We start from the raw sequence: 14,864 nt of genomic DNA, 5'->3' as shown, positions 1-14,864 counted from the left end.
TATGATGCAGAAGTAAGTAAAAGTTGCCCTTCGATATTCCTCAGATTAAACAATATTAGCAGGGAGAGATGAATCTGTCCTTTCACGCACCATAATACAAATATACGAGACTGCTTTTTATTACAAAAACGAGAGCCTATTCAACAATTTCTACCACTTTCATTTTTCCCTAGGCAATATGTCCAGTACTTTCCTCCTACGAATTGGAGATCTAAACTCTTCATAAGAATTGAATAATATTCTGTAGACTGTATCCTATGGTTTGTTCAGCCTTTTCCTTTACTAATGAATAGAGAAGTATATGTCTTTATTAAAACGGCCACCCCCACTGACCGGATGGGGGCCACTGCAATGCGAAGCCCACTGGGCCGGCGACACAAAGAAGTGCTGTCCCCTGCCAAGCGTCGCCCCTCGGGCTCGCGGCCCCGCCCAGGAGGAAGCGGTGGGGGGGGCGGGGAGGAGACTGGTCGGGAGCCCCTCCCCTCCTCCCCCTCCGGCTCCGCCCAGCTCGCTCGCCCAGAGCTGTTTGCGAGGACGTCGCTTCCCCGCAGAACCAAGGGCCCCTCTGTGCACGCATCCCTGCTTGCTCCAGCTGCCTCCGTGGAAGCTGCAGGGGCGACCTGGTGAGTGGCCCTCTCCTAACGTCCCGCAGGCCGGACCAGGGGCGGGTGGCCGTGCGCTGAGATCGGGTAGGGGGAGGCAGGCGCCGGAGGCCGAGGGGCGCGGGCTCGGCGAGGGACAAGGTTGCGGGTGCCTAAAAAGAGGGGCGGACCCCCTCGCTGTTGCGTCCTCCTTCCTGTGAGTGATTGTTCTCGGCTCTCCGGCTCTGCGTCCCTCCTGCCGCATTGCTTCTCGTCTCCGGGTTCTGACATCTGATGTTTGTTTAATTGCTTTGTGTGGTCGAGTTCCGCGCAGGCCTGGCCTTAGAGAAACAAACAGGCTCTTATCCGCAGCTTTATCGGCGAGCCTGCCATAGCCCCTGGGTGGTGGCAGGGAGGGCTTGCTCAGGAACACACTGGCAGCTGGGGATGGAACATCACTTCTGTCCTCCTGCCCTTTGATCTTTGCAAACACCGTCTCTGGGTCTGAGATCCCTCGCCCACTCACATTGCCCCTTCCCCCCCTCTCCGGAGACTGGTTGGGGGGAGTGTGTGTGTGTCTAACAGGGGCGGATGATCTGTGTCCCTCCAACCTACCCTAAGCTCCCTGCCAGCAGGCCTGGAGAATTCCATGCCAATACACCCGAGCTTTCCGTGGTCTCCCCTCCCCTCACCCCTCCGCCTCCTGCTCCCCCCATCTCAACCCCCTCTCCACTCCTCTGACGTCACCGACATGCTCTTTGCTGACTGGCTCCGGGCCTGGGGAAGAAAATCCGGCCGACCTAGAGCCTGGAAGGGGAAGGTGGGAGAGGGATCCCACACCAGAACTTTAGTGCTGACAGCCGCCGCAGAGCTAAGGACTGACCTCTCCCACACTGTCCATGTGATAGACACCCTGGAAAGCAGGCCGATCAGCAGTAAGAAGAGGCAGGTAGATTTAAAAACAAAAAAACTCAGGTCTCATTCCTGGGCCCATACTCTTCCATTACTCGATTTTCCTGGGAATTACCGAGTGATAAAAGTGAGCAAATATGAATGAAAGAGAGAGCCCCCGGAGGGAACCTGGGGATTAAGAAAAGAGTGCATTAAGGTTGAACTGGAAGAACAGAAAAAGCAAAGTCTGGAATGCCTACATTTATGGAGATGTGGAAGGAATTGATTCTGGAAGGCCACAAGAGTGCCTTGAAAGGTATTAGTAATGGTCTGTCTTTTAAGCTAGGTGATTGGTATATGGAAGTTTAATTTTGTGTATTGTTCTATGATTATTTTAATATCCGTATTCTTCCATGTATGTGTGTTCAGTGGTGTCAGACTCTTTGTGACCCTTCTAACGATAGCCCACCAGGCTTCTCTGTCCATGGGGTTTTCAGGCAAGAATACTGGAGTGGATTGCCATTCCCTTCTCCAGGGGATCTTCCTGACCCGAGGATCAACCCACGTCTCCTGCATCTCCTGCACTGGCAGGCAGATTCTTTACCACTAATACCATCTGGGAAGCCCTCTATGTGCATTACATATTCTTTTAAATGTATGGATTAAACCATTTTAAGTGAAAATCAAATCAATAGATTGAACTGGTAATATCTAAAACAGAATATGAAAGGTGTTGAACCCACCCTGATTATGGCTACTATTAGCAGAAGATGGTGGACACTGGAAAAGATATTAGACATATAAAGAAAAAGAAACAAGAGGTTGATGGTAAAAATTGACCAGGACCTGTAGAGTTGGTGTCTGTGATATAAATCATTTTTCAAGGCCAGAGTAGCTATATGCTGTAGAAGTGATCCCAAGTTTACCTTTAATACCCACATCCATCATTCAGTCATTCATCCATGGAGTACCTGTTCATTCCTGGGGGTGGAATCCAAATATATAAAACATGTCCCCTGACCTCAGACACCTACTCTACTTTGGGGATTTGAAATCAAGCTATAATGTAGGTGTGGTACAGTATCCAAAGCTAGCCCTCCACCTTCTCTCTCTTACAGATACAGCTCTTAAAAGGAGACCCTGTGCACGTACCATGGGGCTTCTTTGTGGTAGAGGCAAGGGACTTATAAAGCTCTATCCCCTAAGTTACAAATTGTGCCCGAGATGCCTTCTGCTTTAGAAGTACCTTGGGTTTCATTAGCTAGTGGGCCTGGAGAAAGCAGAGAAAGCAGGATCCATAAGGAGAACCAAAGATGAAGAACTTAAGGGGAGACATAAGGATTCCCCCAGGCTGTGTCCATCTGTGGACATCAAGCTAGGACGGCAAACAGGAATTCAAACACAAGAAAGAAGTATTTGGTTTAAAAATCAATTGTTGGGGTCACTGTTAGCTGGTTAAAGCAGGGATAGAATCAGCTGCAAAGTTCAAGAAACCTCCACAGAGGAGGAAATCAGATTTATTGGTGGACAAATGCATAACTTGTCAGGAGATGAAGAAAGACGTTTTAGAATGAGTGAAATAATATCAGTTGATGAATCTAATCATTTATATATTCAGTTGTTTAAGGGGTTTACTTGGTTGAATTTGTATTATCTGTGCTATTTTGGGGCTTTGCAGGTGGCACTAGTGGTAAAGAACCCGCCTGCCAATGTAGGAAACATAATGAGACTTGGGTTTGATCCCTGGGTTTGAAGATCCCCTGGGGGAGGACATGGCAACCCACTCCAGTATTCTTACCTGTGAATCCCATAGTCAGAGAAGCCTGGTGGGCTGTGGTCCATAGGGTTGCAAAGAATTGGACACAACTGAAGTGACTTAGTGTGTATGCACATGCTATTTTTAATTATTATAGTAATACATACAACAATTCAAAGGAAGTAGATGCTTGCTCCTCAGAAGAAAACCTGGAAAGCATATTAAAAAAAGCAGAGACATCACTTTGTTGACAAAGATCCATATAGTCAAAGCTGTTGTTTTCCCAGTAATCATGTATGGATGTGAGAGTTGGACCATAAAGAAGGCTGAATGGTAAAGAATTGATGCTTTCAAATTGAGGTGCTGGAGAAGACTCTTGAGAGTCCCTTGGACAGCAGGGAGATCAAACCAGTCATTTCTAAAGGAAATCAGTATTCATTGGAAGGACTGATGCTGAAGCTCCAATACTTTGGCCACCTGATGCAAAGAACTGACTCACTGGAAAAGACCCTAAAGCTGGGAAAGATTGAAGGGAAAAGAAGGGGGCAGCAGAGGAAGAAATGGTTGGATGGCATCACTGACTCAATGGACAGGAGTCTGCAAACTCCAGGAGATACAAAGCCAGTGCTCTAGGATAACTGAGAGGGATGGGGCAGGGAGGGATGTGGGAGGGGGGTTCAGGACGGGGAGACACATGTGCACCCATGGCTGATTCATTTTGATGTATAGCAAAAACCACCACAATGTTGTAATTATCCTCCAATTAAAATAGATAAATTCATTTAACAAAAAAAAACACTCCAGGAAATAGTGCAGGACAGAGGAGCCTGGTGTGCTGCAGTCCATGGGGTTGCAAAGAGTCAGGCGTGACTTAGTTACTGAACAACAACAGGCTTGTATAAGGAGAAAGAATACTGTTCACCTCTTCCTTTCCTATGCAGTCAGTGTTAGCTTGTGGAAATGTGGCCTCCATAGATTTTCAGGACCGTATCCATAGATTTTCAGGATGAGAAACCCGAGTAAGACCGTAGGTGTTGCAAGAGTGCATCAGATGGCAGACACACTAAAACCATAATCAAAGAAAACTAGCCAATCTGATCACACGGACCACAGCCTTGTTTAACTCAGTGAAACTAAGCCATGCCCTGTGGGGCCACCCAAGTCAGACGGGTCATGGTGGAGAGGTCTTACAGAATGTGGTCCACTGGAGAAGAGAATGGCAAACCACTTCAGTATTCCTGCCTTGAGAACACCATGAACAGTATGAAAAGGCAAAATGATAGGATACTGAAAGAGGAACTCCCCAGGTCGGTAGGTGCCCAATATGCTACTGGAGATCAGTGCAGAAATAACTCCAGAAAGAATGAAGGGATGGAGCCAAAGCAAAAACATTACACAGTTGTGGATGTGGCTGGTGATAGAAGCAAGGTCCAATGCTGTAAAGAGCAATATTGCATAGGAACCTGGAATGTCAGGTCCATGAATCAAGGCAAATTGGAAGTGGTCAAACAGGAGATGGCAGGAGTGAATGTCAACATTCTAGGAATCAGTGAACTAAAATGGACTGGAATGGGTGAATTTAACTCAGATGACCATTATATCTACTACTGTGGGCAGGAATCCCTTAGAAGAAATAATTAGCCATCATGGTTAACAAAAGAGTCCAAAATGCAGTACTTGAATGCAGTCTCAAAAACAACAGAATGATCTCTGTTCATTTCCAAGGCAAACCATTCAGTATCACAGTAATCCAAGCCTATGCCCCAACCAGTAACACTGAAGAAGCTGAAGTTGAACGATTCTATGAAGACCTACAAGACCATTTAGAACTAACACCCAAAAAAGATGTCCTTTTCATTATAGGGGACTGGAATGCAAAAGTAGGAAGTCAAGAAACACATGGGGTAACAGGTAAATTTGGCCTTGGAGTACAGAATGAATCAGGGCAAAGGCTAATAGAGTTTTGCCAAGAGAACACACTGGTCATAGCAAACATCTTCCAACAACACAAGAGAAGGCTCTACACATGGACATCACCAGATGGTCAACACTAAAATCAGATTGATTATATTCTTTGCAGCCAGAGATGGAGAAGTTCTATAGAGTCAGCAAAAACAAGACTAGGAGCTGACTGTGGCTCAGATCATGAACTCCTTATTGTCAAATTCAGACTCAAATTGAAGAAAGTAGGGAAAACCACTAGACCATTCAGGTAAGACCTAAATCAAATCCCTTATGATTATACAGTGGAAGTGAGAAATAGATTTAAGGGACTAGATCTGATAGAGTGCCTGATGAACTATGGCCGGAGGTTCGTGACATTGTACAGGAGACAGGGATCAAGACCATCTCCAAGAAAAAGAAATGCAAAAAAGCAAAATGAGTGTCTGAGGAGGCCTTACAAATAGCTGTGAAAAGAAGAGAAGTGAAAAGCAAAGGAGAAAAGGAAAGATATAAGCATCTGAATGCAGAATTCCAAATAGCAAGGAGAGATAAGAAAGCCTTCCTCAGTGATCAGTACAAAGAATTAGAGGAAAAGAACAGAATGGGAAAGACTAGAGATCTCTTCAAGAAAATTAGAGATACCAAGGGAACATTTCATGCAAAGATGGGCTCGATAAAGGACAGAAATGGTATGGACGTAACAGAAGCAGAAGATATTAAGAAGAGGTGGCAAGAGTACACAAAAGAACTGTACAAAAAAGATCTTCACAACCAAGATAATCATGATGGTGTTATCACTCACCTAGAGCCAGACATCCTGGAATGTGAAGTCAAGTGGGCCTTAGAAAGCATCACTATGAACAAAGCTAGTGGAGGTGATGGAATTCCAGTTGAGCTATTTCAAATCCTGAAAGATGATGCTGTGAAAGAGCTGCACTCAGTATACCAGCAAATTTGGAAAACTCAGCAGTGACCACAGGACTGGAAAAAAGATCAGTTTTCATTCCAATCCCAAAGAAAGGCAATGCCAAAGACTGCTCAAACTACCTCACAATTGCACTCATCTCACATACTAGTAAAGTAATGCTCAAAATTCTCCAAGCCAGGCTTCAGCAATATGTGAACCATGAACTTCCTGATGTTCAAGCTGGTTTTAGAAAAGGCAGAGGACCCAGAGAACAAATTGCAGCATCCACTGGATCATCGAAAAAGCTAGAGAGTTCCAGAAAAACATCTATTTCTGCTTTATTGACTATGCCAAAGCCTTTGACTGTGTGGATCACAATAAACTGTGGAAAATTCTGAGAGAGATGGGAATACCAGACCACCTGACCTGCCTCCTGAAAAACCTATATGCAGGTCAGGAAGCAACAGTTGGCACTGGACTTGGAACAACAGACTAGTTCCAAATGGGAAAAGGAGTACCTCAAGGCTGTATATTGTCACCCTGCTTATTTAACTTCTATGCAGAGTACATCATGAGAAACACTGGGCTGGAAGAAGCACAAGCTGGAATCAAGATTTCTGGGAGAAATATCAATAACCTCAGATATGCAGATGACACCACCCTTATGGCAGAAAGTGAAGAAGAACTAAAGAGCCTCTTGATGAAAGTGAAAGAAGAGAGTGAAAAAGTTGGCTTAAAGCTCAACATTCAGAAAACGAAGATCATGGCATCAGGTCCCATCACTTCGTGGGAAATAGATGGGGAAACAGTGGAAACAGTGTCAGATTTTATATTTGGGGGCTTCAAAATCACTGCAGATGGTGATTGCAGCCGTGAAATTAAAAGACGCTTAGTCCTTGGAAGGAAAGTTATGACCAATCTAGATAGCGTATTCAAAAGCAGAGACATTACTTTGCCAACAAATGTCTGTCTAGTCAAGCCTGTGGTTTTTCCAGTGGTCATGTGTGGATGAGAGAGTTGGACAGTGAAGAAAGCTGAACACTGAAGAATTGATGCTTTCAAACTGTGGTGTTGGAGAAGACTTTTGAGAGTCCCTTGGACTGCAAGGAGATCCAACCAGTCCATTCTAAAGGAGATCAGTCCTGGGTGTTCATTGGAAGGACTGATGCTAAAGCTGAAACTCCAATACTTTGGCCACCTCATGCGAAGAGTTGACTCATTTGAAAAGACCCTAATGCTGGGAGGGATTGAGGGCAGGAGGAGGAGGGGATGACAGAGGATAAGATGGTTAGATGGCATCACTGACTCGATGGACATGAGTTTGAGTGAACTCTGGGAGTTGGTGATGGACGGGGAGGCCTGGTGTGCTGCGATCATGGGTCACAGATAGTCGGACACGACTGAGCGACTGAACTGAACTAATACTCAAAGGTATGGTTTTTCCAGTTGTCATGTATGGCTGTGAGAGTTGTACCATAAAGTAGGCTGAGCACCAAAGAAGTGATGCTTTCGAACTGTGGTGCTGGAGAAGACTCTTGACAGTCCCTTGGTCAGCAAGGAGATCAAACCGGTCAATCTCAATGAAAATCAACCCTGTATATTCACTGGAAAGACTGATGTATAGGCTTAAGCTCCAATACTTTGGCCACGTGATGTGAAGATCCGAGTCAGTGGAAAAGACACCAATGCTGGGAGAGATTGAGGGCAGGAGGCAAAGGGGATGACAGAGGATGAGATGGTTGGATGGCATCACTGACTTGATGGACATATGTTTGAGCAACTCAGAATACAGTGAAGGACAGGGAAGCCTGGTTGTCTGCAGTCTATGGGGTCTGAAAGAGTTGGACATGACTGAGCAACTCTGCGACAACAATAAAATTCCTAGTGACAGACTTATGTGTTTCTGGTACTTAAGAACATGGACTGCAATACTAGACTTCCTGGGTTTGAATGGTTAATCGATCTCTTACCACGTATGTGACTTAACCAAGTAACAAATCCTCTGGCCATCAAGTTTTCTATTTTTGTTGTTTGATTTTGGCTATTTTTAAAATTGGAATAGTGATAGCACATACCTCAGTGGTTTATTCCCAGAATTAAATAATGTGTATAAAGCATTTATAATGATGCTTGGAGCCGGGTAAGCACTATATCGTTACTACTCCTAAAGTTACTATTACTAATATTATTAGTATCTCTATCCATATAAAAGTGGGTTTGTGTCCTACATATTGCAGTGATTTGAAATTTTCACTTCAGATGTATCTAGGACATTCTTCTAGGTATGAGAACTAGATTCAACTCTGTTCTTTGTAATAGCTTTGTAATACCTATTATCATGCTTTACTCGAACATTCCTCCCTCTCAAAACTTGTCTTGCCACATTCACAGCGTTGCTATCAGATCAGGGCGGACACGGTATCCTCACTCACAGTGCAGGAAAGGGGAAAACTGACGGAGAGGGGGTGCTCCGGTGTTTCTACCCAAACCCCACTCCGCTCAGGCCACCACCCCTCTAGCCCAGGAACCAACTCAGCAGGATATCAACCCTCTTCTCCCTTGTTCCCTACTTTTCAAACCTCCAGGCCACCTGTCCATCCCTTCTGTCACTTCTCCGCAGATATTTCTTCTCCCATGAACCAGCTCAGAGTACACCTAGAGAGAGAAAATTATGAGTCCCCTGCTCTAGGCGAGTTTGGAGTATCGGCACTACCGACAGTATGGCCACTGTTACCGAGTGTGTATGAGTGGTGGGTGGGGGGCTACACCCCAGGGTCTCACGGTGGGTACCGTGGCCTGTCTGGGGGATACAGGGAAGTTGGATCAGCGATCCTGCACCCTCGGAGTCAAAAACTGGTCCTGGGAAACCTTCCTTGTCATCTGTCTATCCCCACGTCTAGGTTGTCATGTATCTATCTACATTTGTAGTTTTGTGTAGTGGTGAGCAACCTTGTACGTATGTCTAATATTGCTGCTGTGATTTTTGTAAGAAAGGTTAGTAGGTTTGCTGTTCTGAGGATGGGCACACCTTTGAAACTGAGTTACCCCTGGCAGATTGCTTTCAGATTCTTGGGCATTTCACAGACAGTGCTAGTGTTTCCAAAGCCTCTGGGACATTGGGGTGTCAATTATCTTCATCATCTTCTTCTCCTCTTCCTCTTTCTTCTTTGCCCCCTACCCCACTTCTTTTCATATAAGCTTATGGGAAACATATATGTTATTTCAATTTCCTGTGAGATTGAGCATATTTCCATTGATTAATTGGCTATTTAAGTTTCCTCTTCTGAGACCAGCTTCTCTTAGAAGGGGAGGATTTTGGTGGCTTGAAAGATGTGGGAGCGGGAACAGGAAGAAAGAGAATGGAAAGAGAATCTCAAGTTAAATCAGGGCAGGCCCAGGAAGGCCAGGTATCCCGGAAGCTGCTGGAGACACTCTGGAAAGTGAGGAGCAACCAGCCCTGAAGGCCTTAAACCCCAGGAGGAAGCTCAGATTTTCCCCTGTGGGCAAAGATGAAGCTCTGGGTCTTCCTTTCTGGGAAATAATACAATCTGTGACTGTAGAAGAATAAAGGTGAGAACAGATACTGATGACATAGAAGCCAGATGCTTTTTGTCCAGGAATGAATTACTGAGGACCTAAACTAGGTTAGCGGCAGTGTGTGTTGGAAACCATGGCGGACAGCACTGTGGCCAGCGGGGTGTGGAGCAGGAGGGAGAGGAGACACAGCTGTGACTCCTTGTGGTTTGCTGTCCCGGCTGTTTGTGGACCCCAGGAGGAGCAGGGGCAGGACAAGCCCTTATTAACCACTTGTCTGCTGATTGCATCTTCTCTGTAGGGTGCAGATTGCTCCTTAACAACTAGGGACCTCAAGCTTATGGAATTTACCCAAGAGGAGCTAATCTGGAGGGGGAAAAGTGAAGACTTTGTAGTTTTAGCGACAGTTACAAATGGCAGAATGTGCTTTCAGTAGGGGGCTTGGCGTTTATTAGTTACGTCAGGACCAGGGCCTTTGCATCCGTGGCTTGGGGAAGGCCCAGACAAGGGCTATGCCGAGGACTTTGTCAAGAACCCATCGAAATACTTAACTAAATATAATCATTAGTGTTAGTATTGGCTCTAAAATATGAAACCTGTAAAAATCAGAGTCGATAAACACTTAATCCAGTGTTGGTAAAAATCTAACATTAGATTAGATTTTTTTTCACTTTACAAGAATTTCCTATTATACACATACTTTGTTTACTCTTAATCAAGTAATTTTAAGCAAAGATAGATATATATATATACACATACACATATATATGTATAATAAATAATTGATACTCATGTGGGCTTCCCTGGTGGCTCAGACTGTAAAGAATCCACCTGCAATGCAGGAGACGCGGGTTCTATCACTGGGCTGGGAAGATCCCCTGGAGAAGGGAATGGCAACCCACTCCAGTATTTTTGCCTGGAGAATCTCATGGACAGAGAAGCTGGGGGAACTACAGTCCATGGGGTTGCAGAGAGTCTGGGTGACTAAGCACACACGCATGCATTTATATGCATTTTATATATTTATTTATATATATATATATATATATATAGTAGTTATTTAGTCGCTAAGTTACGTCTGACTGTTTTGCAACCCCATGGACTGTAGCCCACACAGTGTGTGTGTGTGTGTGTGTGTGTGTGTGTGTGTGTGTGTATAAAATTACTCTTAATCTAGTAATTTTAAGCAAAGATATATATACACATATATCTGTATATATATATATATATATAATGTACTCTAGATCAAGTAATTTTGGGCTATATATATATATATGTATTTATAATAAATAATGGAAGGGCACTTAACCAATGCTGTTCCTTTCATCTTCAAAACAATCCTGTGTGGTAGATGCTGTTTTTCCTACTTAATGAATGAGGAAACCAAGTCTGAGAAGTGTTGCCTGATCTCAGTTAGTAAACAGCAGAGCTGAGATTCAAACCCAGACAGCCTAACTCCAGAGCCTAAGCGTGTATTAATGATTGCTTTGCCATAATACCTTGAGTGAGACAAGGAAAAAGAGGTAAGGGCCAAAGATGAACACCTAAGGAATCTCTGCATTTTCAGAAGAGGGAAGGGGAGGCCAGGAAGGAAGCGGCTGGAGGGTTGCAGACAGTGAGGCTGGCCATAAGGTTAGAGGTGGTAAGAGCCTCGGGCACCAGGGAGCAGCGCTGTCCAGCGCCACTGAGTGGTCAGTGGGGATGGTGAGGCCTGATTGTCCTGACTGTTAAACACATCTGTCCATGAGGGAAGTGCTTCAGTAAAGGGCACAGAGGAGGTCAGACTGCAGAGTGACCTTAAGCAGGGGGCTCAAGGTGAAGAAGCAGAGGGTGTTTGTGATTGCACATCCATCGACATACACACCTTTTGCTGCTGTGTCTGGGTGCAAGTAATAATCTGCTATAAATTCATATCACTTTCTGCTTTTGGCTTTCTGGGCCCACGCTGAGAGTAATATGATCGGTGTGAGCGCCGAGTGGGGTGGAGCGGGGGTGGGGGACAGCACGCTGCACCAGTGTGTTGCTTTCCTGTGGTTGCTGCAATAAATTGCCACAAACTGAGTAGCTTAAAACAACAGAAATGTATTCTGTGGCAGTTCTAGAGGCTTAGATGTTTGAAATCCAAGTGTTGACACGTTTGGTTCTTTCTGGAAGTTCTGAAGGAGAGTCTGTTTCATGTGTCTCGCCTACCTCTGGTGTCCACCAGCAGTCTTTGGCATTCCTTGGCTCATAGAGACATCGCAGAGACCCTGATACCTGCCTACATGTGCTCATAGCCTGTGTATCTCTCCCCTGGGTACCTGAGTCCCAATTTCCTCTTCTTTTAAAGGCTCTCCAGGCATTAAATTGTGTGCTTGTCACTCAGGCGTGTCTGACTCTTTGCGATCCTTTGGACTGTAGCCCACCAGGCTCCTCTGTCCATGGGATTTTTCAGGCAAGAATACTAGAGTGGGTCGCCGTTTCCTTCTCCAGGGGGTCTTCATGACTCAGGGACTGAACCAGCATCTCCTGTGTCTCCTGCATTGCATGTGGATTCTTTGCCTGCTGAGACAGCAGGGAAGCCCAGTCATTAAATTAGAACCCACTCCAACCCAGGATGACCACACCGTAACGTGGTTATATCTGCAAAGACTCTATTTCCAAATAAGGTCATACAGGTACTGGGAATTAGTACTTGAACGTGTGTCTTTGGAGACACAGTTCTGCCTTTGTTCTTTACTTCTGTTGGTTTTCTTCTGTGACGGAAATGCGTGGAGCTCGTTTAGTTTGACAGTGAGAATGTTAACGGACAGGGCACAACAGGGTCCCCTGGGCTGGAGACACCGACAGCCCTGGTGAGTGCTTGAGTCTGTTCACAGCGTCGGTCTCATCTGCTCAGTGGGAAAAGCTGCCCCAGCTAGAGAAGAGTGAACTGCTTGGCTCATTTATTTGTTTACCGATTCTTCACCATGCTGTCTTGCTTTCCTCTCTGCAGAAGCCGGTCCAGCCATGGCGACTCCATCTGCTGCCTTCGAGGCCCTTATGAATGGAGTGACAAGCTGGGATGTCCCCGAAGATGCCATCCCGTGCGAACTGCTTCTTATCGGAGAAGCCTCCTTCCCGGTGATGGTGAACGACATGGGCCAGGTCCTCATCGCGGCCTCCTCCTATGGCCGAGGCCGCCTGGTGGTGGTGTCCCACGAGGACTACTTGGTGGAGGCCCAGCTCACTCCCTTTCTCCTCAACGCAGTGGGTTGGCTTTGCTCTTCCCCCGGGGCTCCTGTGGGTGTGCACCCCTCCCTTGCACCTCTGGCCAAAATCCTGGAGGGCTCTGGAGTGGAGGCGAAGGTTGAGCCGGAAGTGAAAGACTCCCTGGGAGTTTACTGCATTGATGCCTACAATGAAACCATGACTGAGAAGTTGGTCAAGTTCGTGAAATGTGGAGGAGGCTTGCTCATTGGAGGCCAAGCCTGGGATTGGGCCAACCAGGGCGATGATGAAAGGGTTCTGTTCACGTTCCCGGGGAACCTCGTGACCAGCGTGGCCGGTGTGTACTTCACCGACAACAAAGGGGACACAAGCTTCTTTAAAGTCTCTAAGAAGATGCCCAAGATCCCAGTCTTGGTGAGGTGAGTGCATTAGCCCAGTGGGACATTGGTCCCAGATTAAAAAGCAGACAGATGGTTCCTATCTTCAAGCTACTCCAAGGCTAACAGAAGAGAATTTGGCATTCGAACATAGATTCATCATAAATCAACCGGAGTGTTAAAATACCCTGAGACACAGGAACGGCAGCGTCCCTTGTTGCTGCTACCTTTTCAGACCAGATTACTTAGCTCTTGGATGGAGAAACTTCTTAGTAACCATTGTGTCCCCCAGCATCTCGCTTAGGAAAATGTATAGTGTAGTGTAGTGTTAGTCGCTCAGTCGTGTCCGACGTGCTGCAATCCCACAGACTGTAGCCCGCCAGGCTCCTCTGTCCATGGGCTTCTCCAGGCAAGAGTACTGGAGTGGATTGCCATTCCCTTCTCCAGAGGATCTTCCTGACCCAGGGATCGAACCTAGGCCCCCTGCGTTGCAGGCAGATTCTTTACCATTTGAGCTACAGGGAAAACCTAGTAAAATGTATATATTGCTGAATCTCAGGGTTGGCATGACTGATCCAGGAAGGTCATAGGTCAAGGTCATAGGTCATTTGCTTGCAAATGAAATGTAAGGAAAAGGAAAACAAACAAAGTCTAGAGAGCTTTTGGAAAGGTTTTGAAATATCCAGCCAGATGGGATTAGGATGGAAGTAAGAGCTAGAGAATTCAAAAGCTGAGATACCAGAAAGGTGGCACAAGTCGTATGTGCTAATCTTTCATCTTAGAGATGATTTTATCTCTGGGAGCAAAAGACATGATGATGGAGAATGAAGGAGGCAGGTGATGGATTCATGGAAAGTTCTTTGAGGGCGTCACCCCTGTTCCATTCACACTGTCCTCCAGCACCTTATACAGTGTTGAACATGGTTAGTAGGTGCTTAGTAAACACGTATTAGATGGATGATTGCATGGATGAAGAAAGAGATGAGAAGCTGGAGTAGTCCTAGCAGTAGAAAAATCATACCAGGCCATGCCTTATATTGTACATGAAAACTCTCAACATCCTTGGAGCAAAAAGCATAGGTATTTCTGATGGTTGCAGAGCGAGGTGAGGTCGGACTGGGTGAGGAGGGCACACCAGGGTTAGTACAGAGACTTGGGGAAGAACTGGGGCCTCTCCTTGGCATGACACTCCTGGAACACCCCACAGCTCCATACTCACATGTGCAGTGAGAAAAGAGTTATTGCAGAGACACCGAGATTGATCAGGTTGATCAAACGTCTGCTTACAAAGATCTCCATTCTAAGGAACAGCAAGGTAAAACCTGAGCCTAATTCCATTAACAACATAATCCCCTTTAGTTGAGTTAGTTTCCTTAAAAGATGTTTTTCTCTATCAAAATCATACTTGTTTTTTCTTTGGTTATGCCTGTGTCTCTCTGAATCTGAAATTGTTTCCTTTTTGGTTAAATCGTGTGTGTGTGTGTGTGTAGAAGTGGACCCGCACATTTCAAACCTGTGTCATTCAAAGGCCAGCTGTATTTTTGAACTATGATTATTCTTCATGGCATACTCTTTTAAACTACTTTTTCAATATTGCTGGATCCCTTACTTTCTAATTTTCATTGTAAAATTATTAAATCATAAACCCACAATGTAACTCTTTTCATCTCTGCACATTCATTCAT

At 45.5% G+C, this 14,864-nt stretch overlaps 1 protein-coding gene across 1 annotated transcript in view; it reads left to right on the top strand.

Moving 5' to 3' along the window:
- Window positions 1-309: 309 nt before the first annotated feature.
- TCAF1 (TRPM8 channel associated factor 1) overlaps window positions 310-14,864 on the top strand; it is a 36,237-nt gene continuing 21,682 nt past the window's right edge. The window contains 3 exon segments of the mRNA XM_052638468.1: window positions 310-449; window positions 451-623; window positions 12,588-13,221. Coding sequence (XP_052494428.1) covers window positions 337-449; window positions 451-623; window positions 12,588-13,221 — 920 coding nt within the window. The 5' untranslated portion in view covers window positions 310-336.

The sequence above is a fragment of the Budorcas taxicolor genome, chromosome 4 (assembly GCF_023091745.1).
Source record: "Budorcas taxicolor isolate Tak-1 chromosome 4, Takin1.1, whole genome shotgun sequence".
NCBI lineage: Eukaryota > Metazoa > Chordata > Mammalia > Artiodactyla > Bovidae > Budorcas > Budorcas taxicolor.
This window is presented reverse-complemented; position numbering and strand designations above follow the sequence as displayed.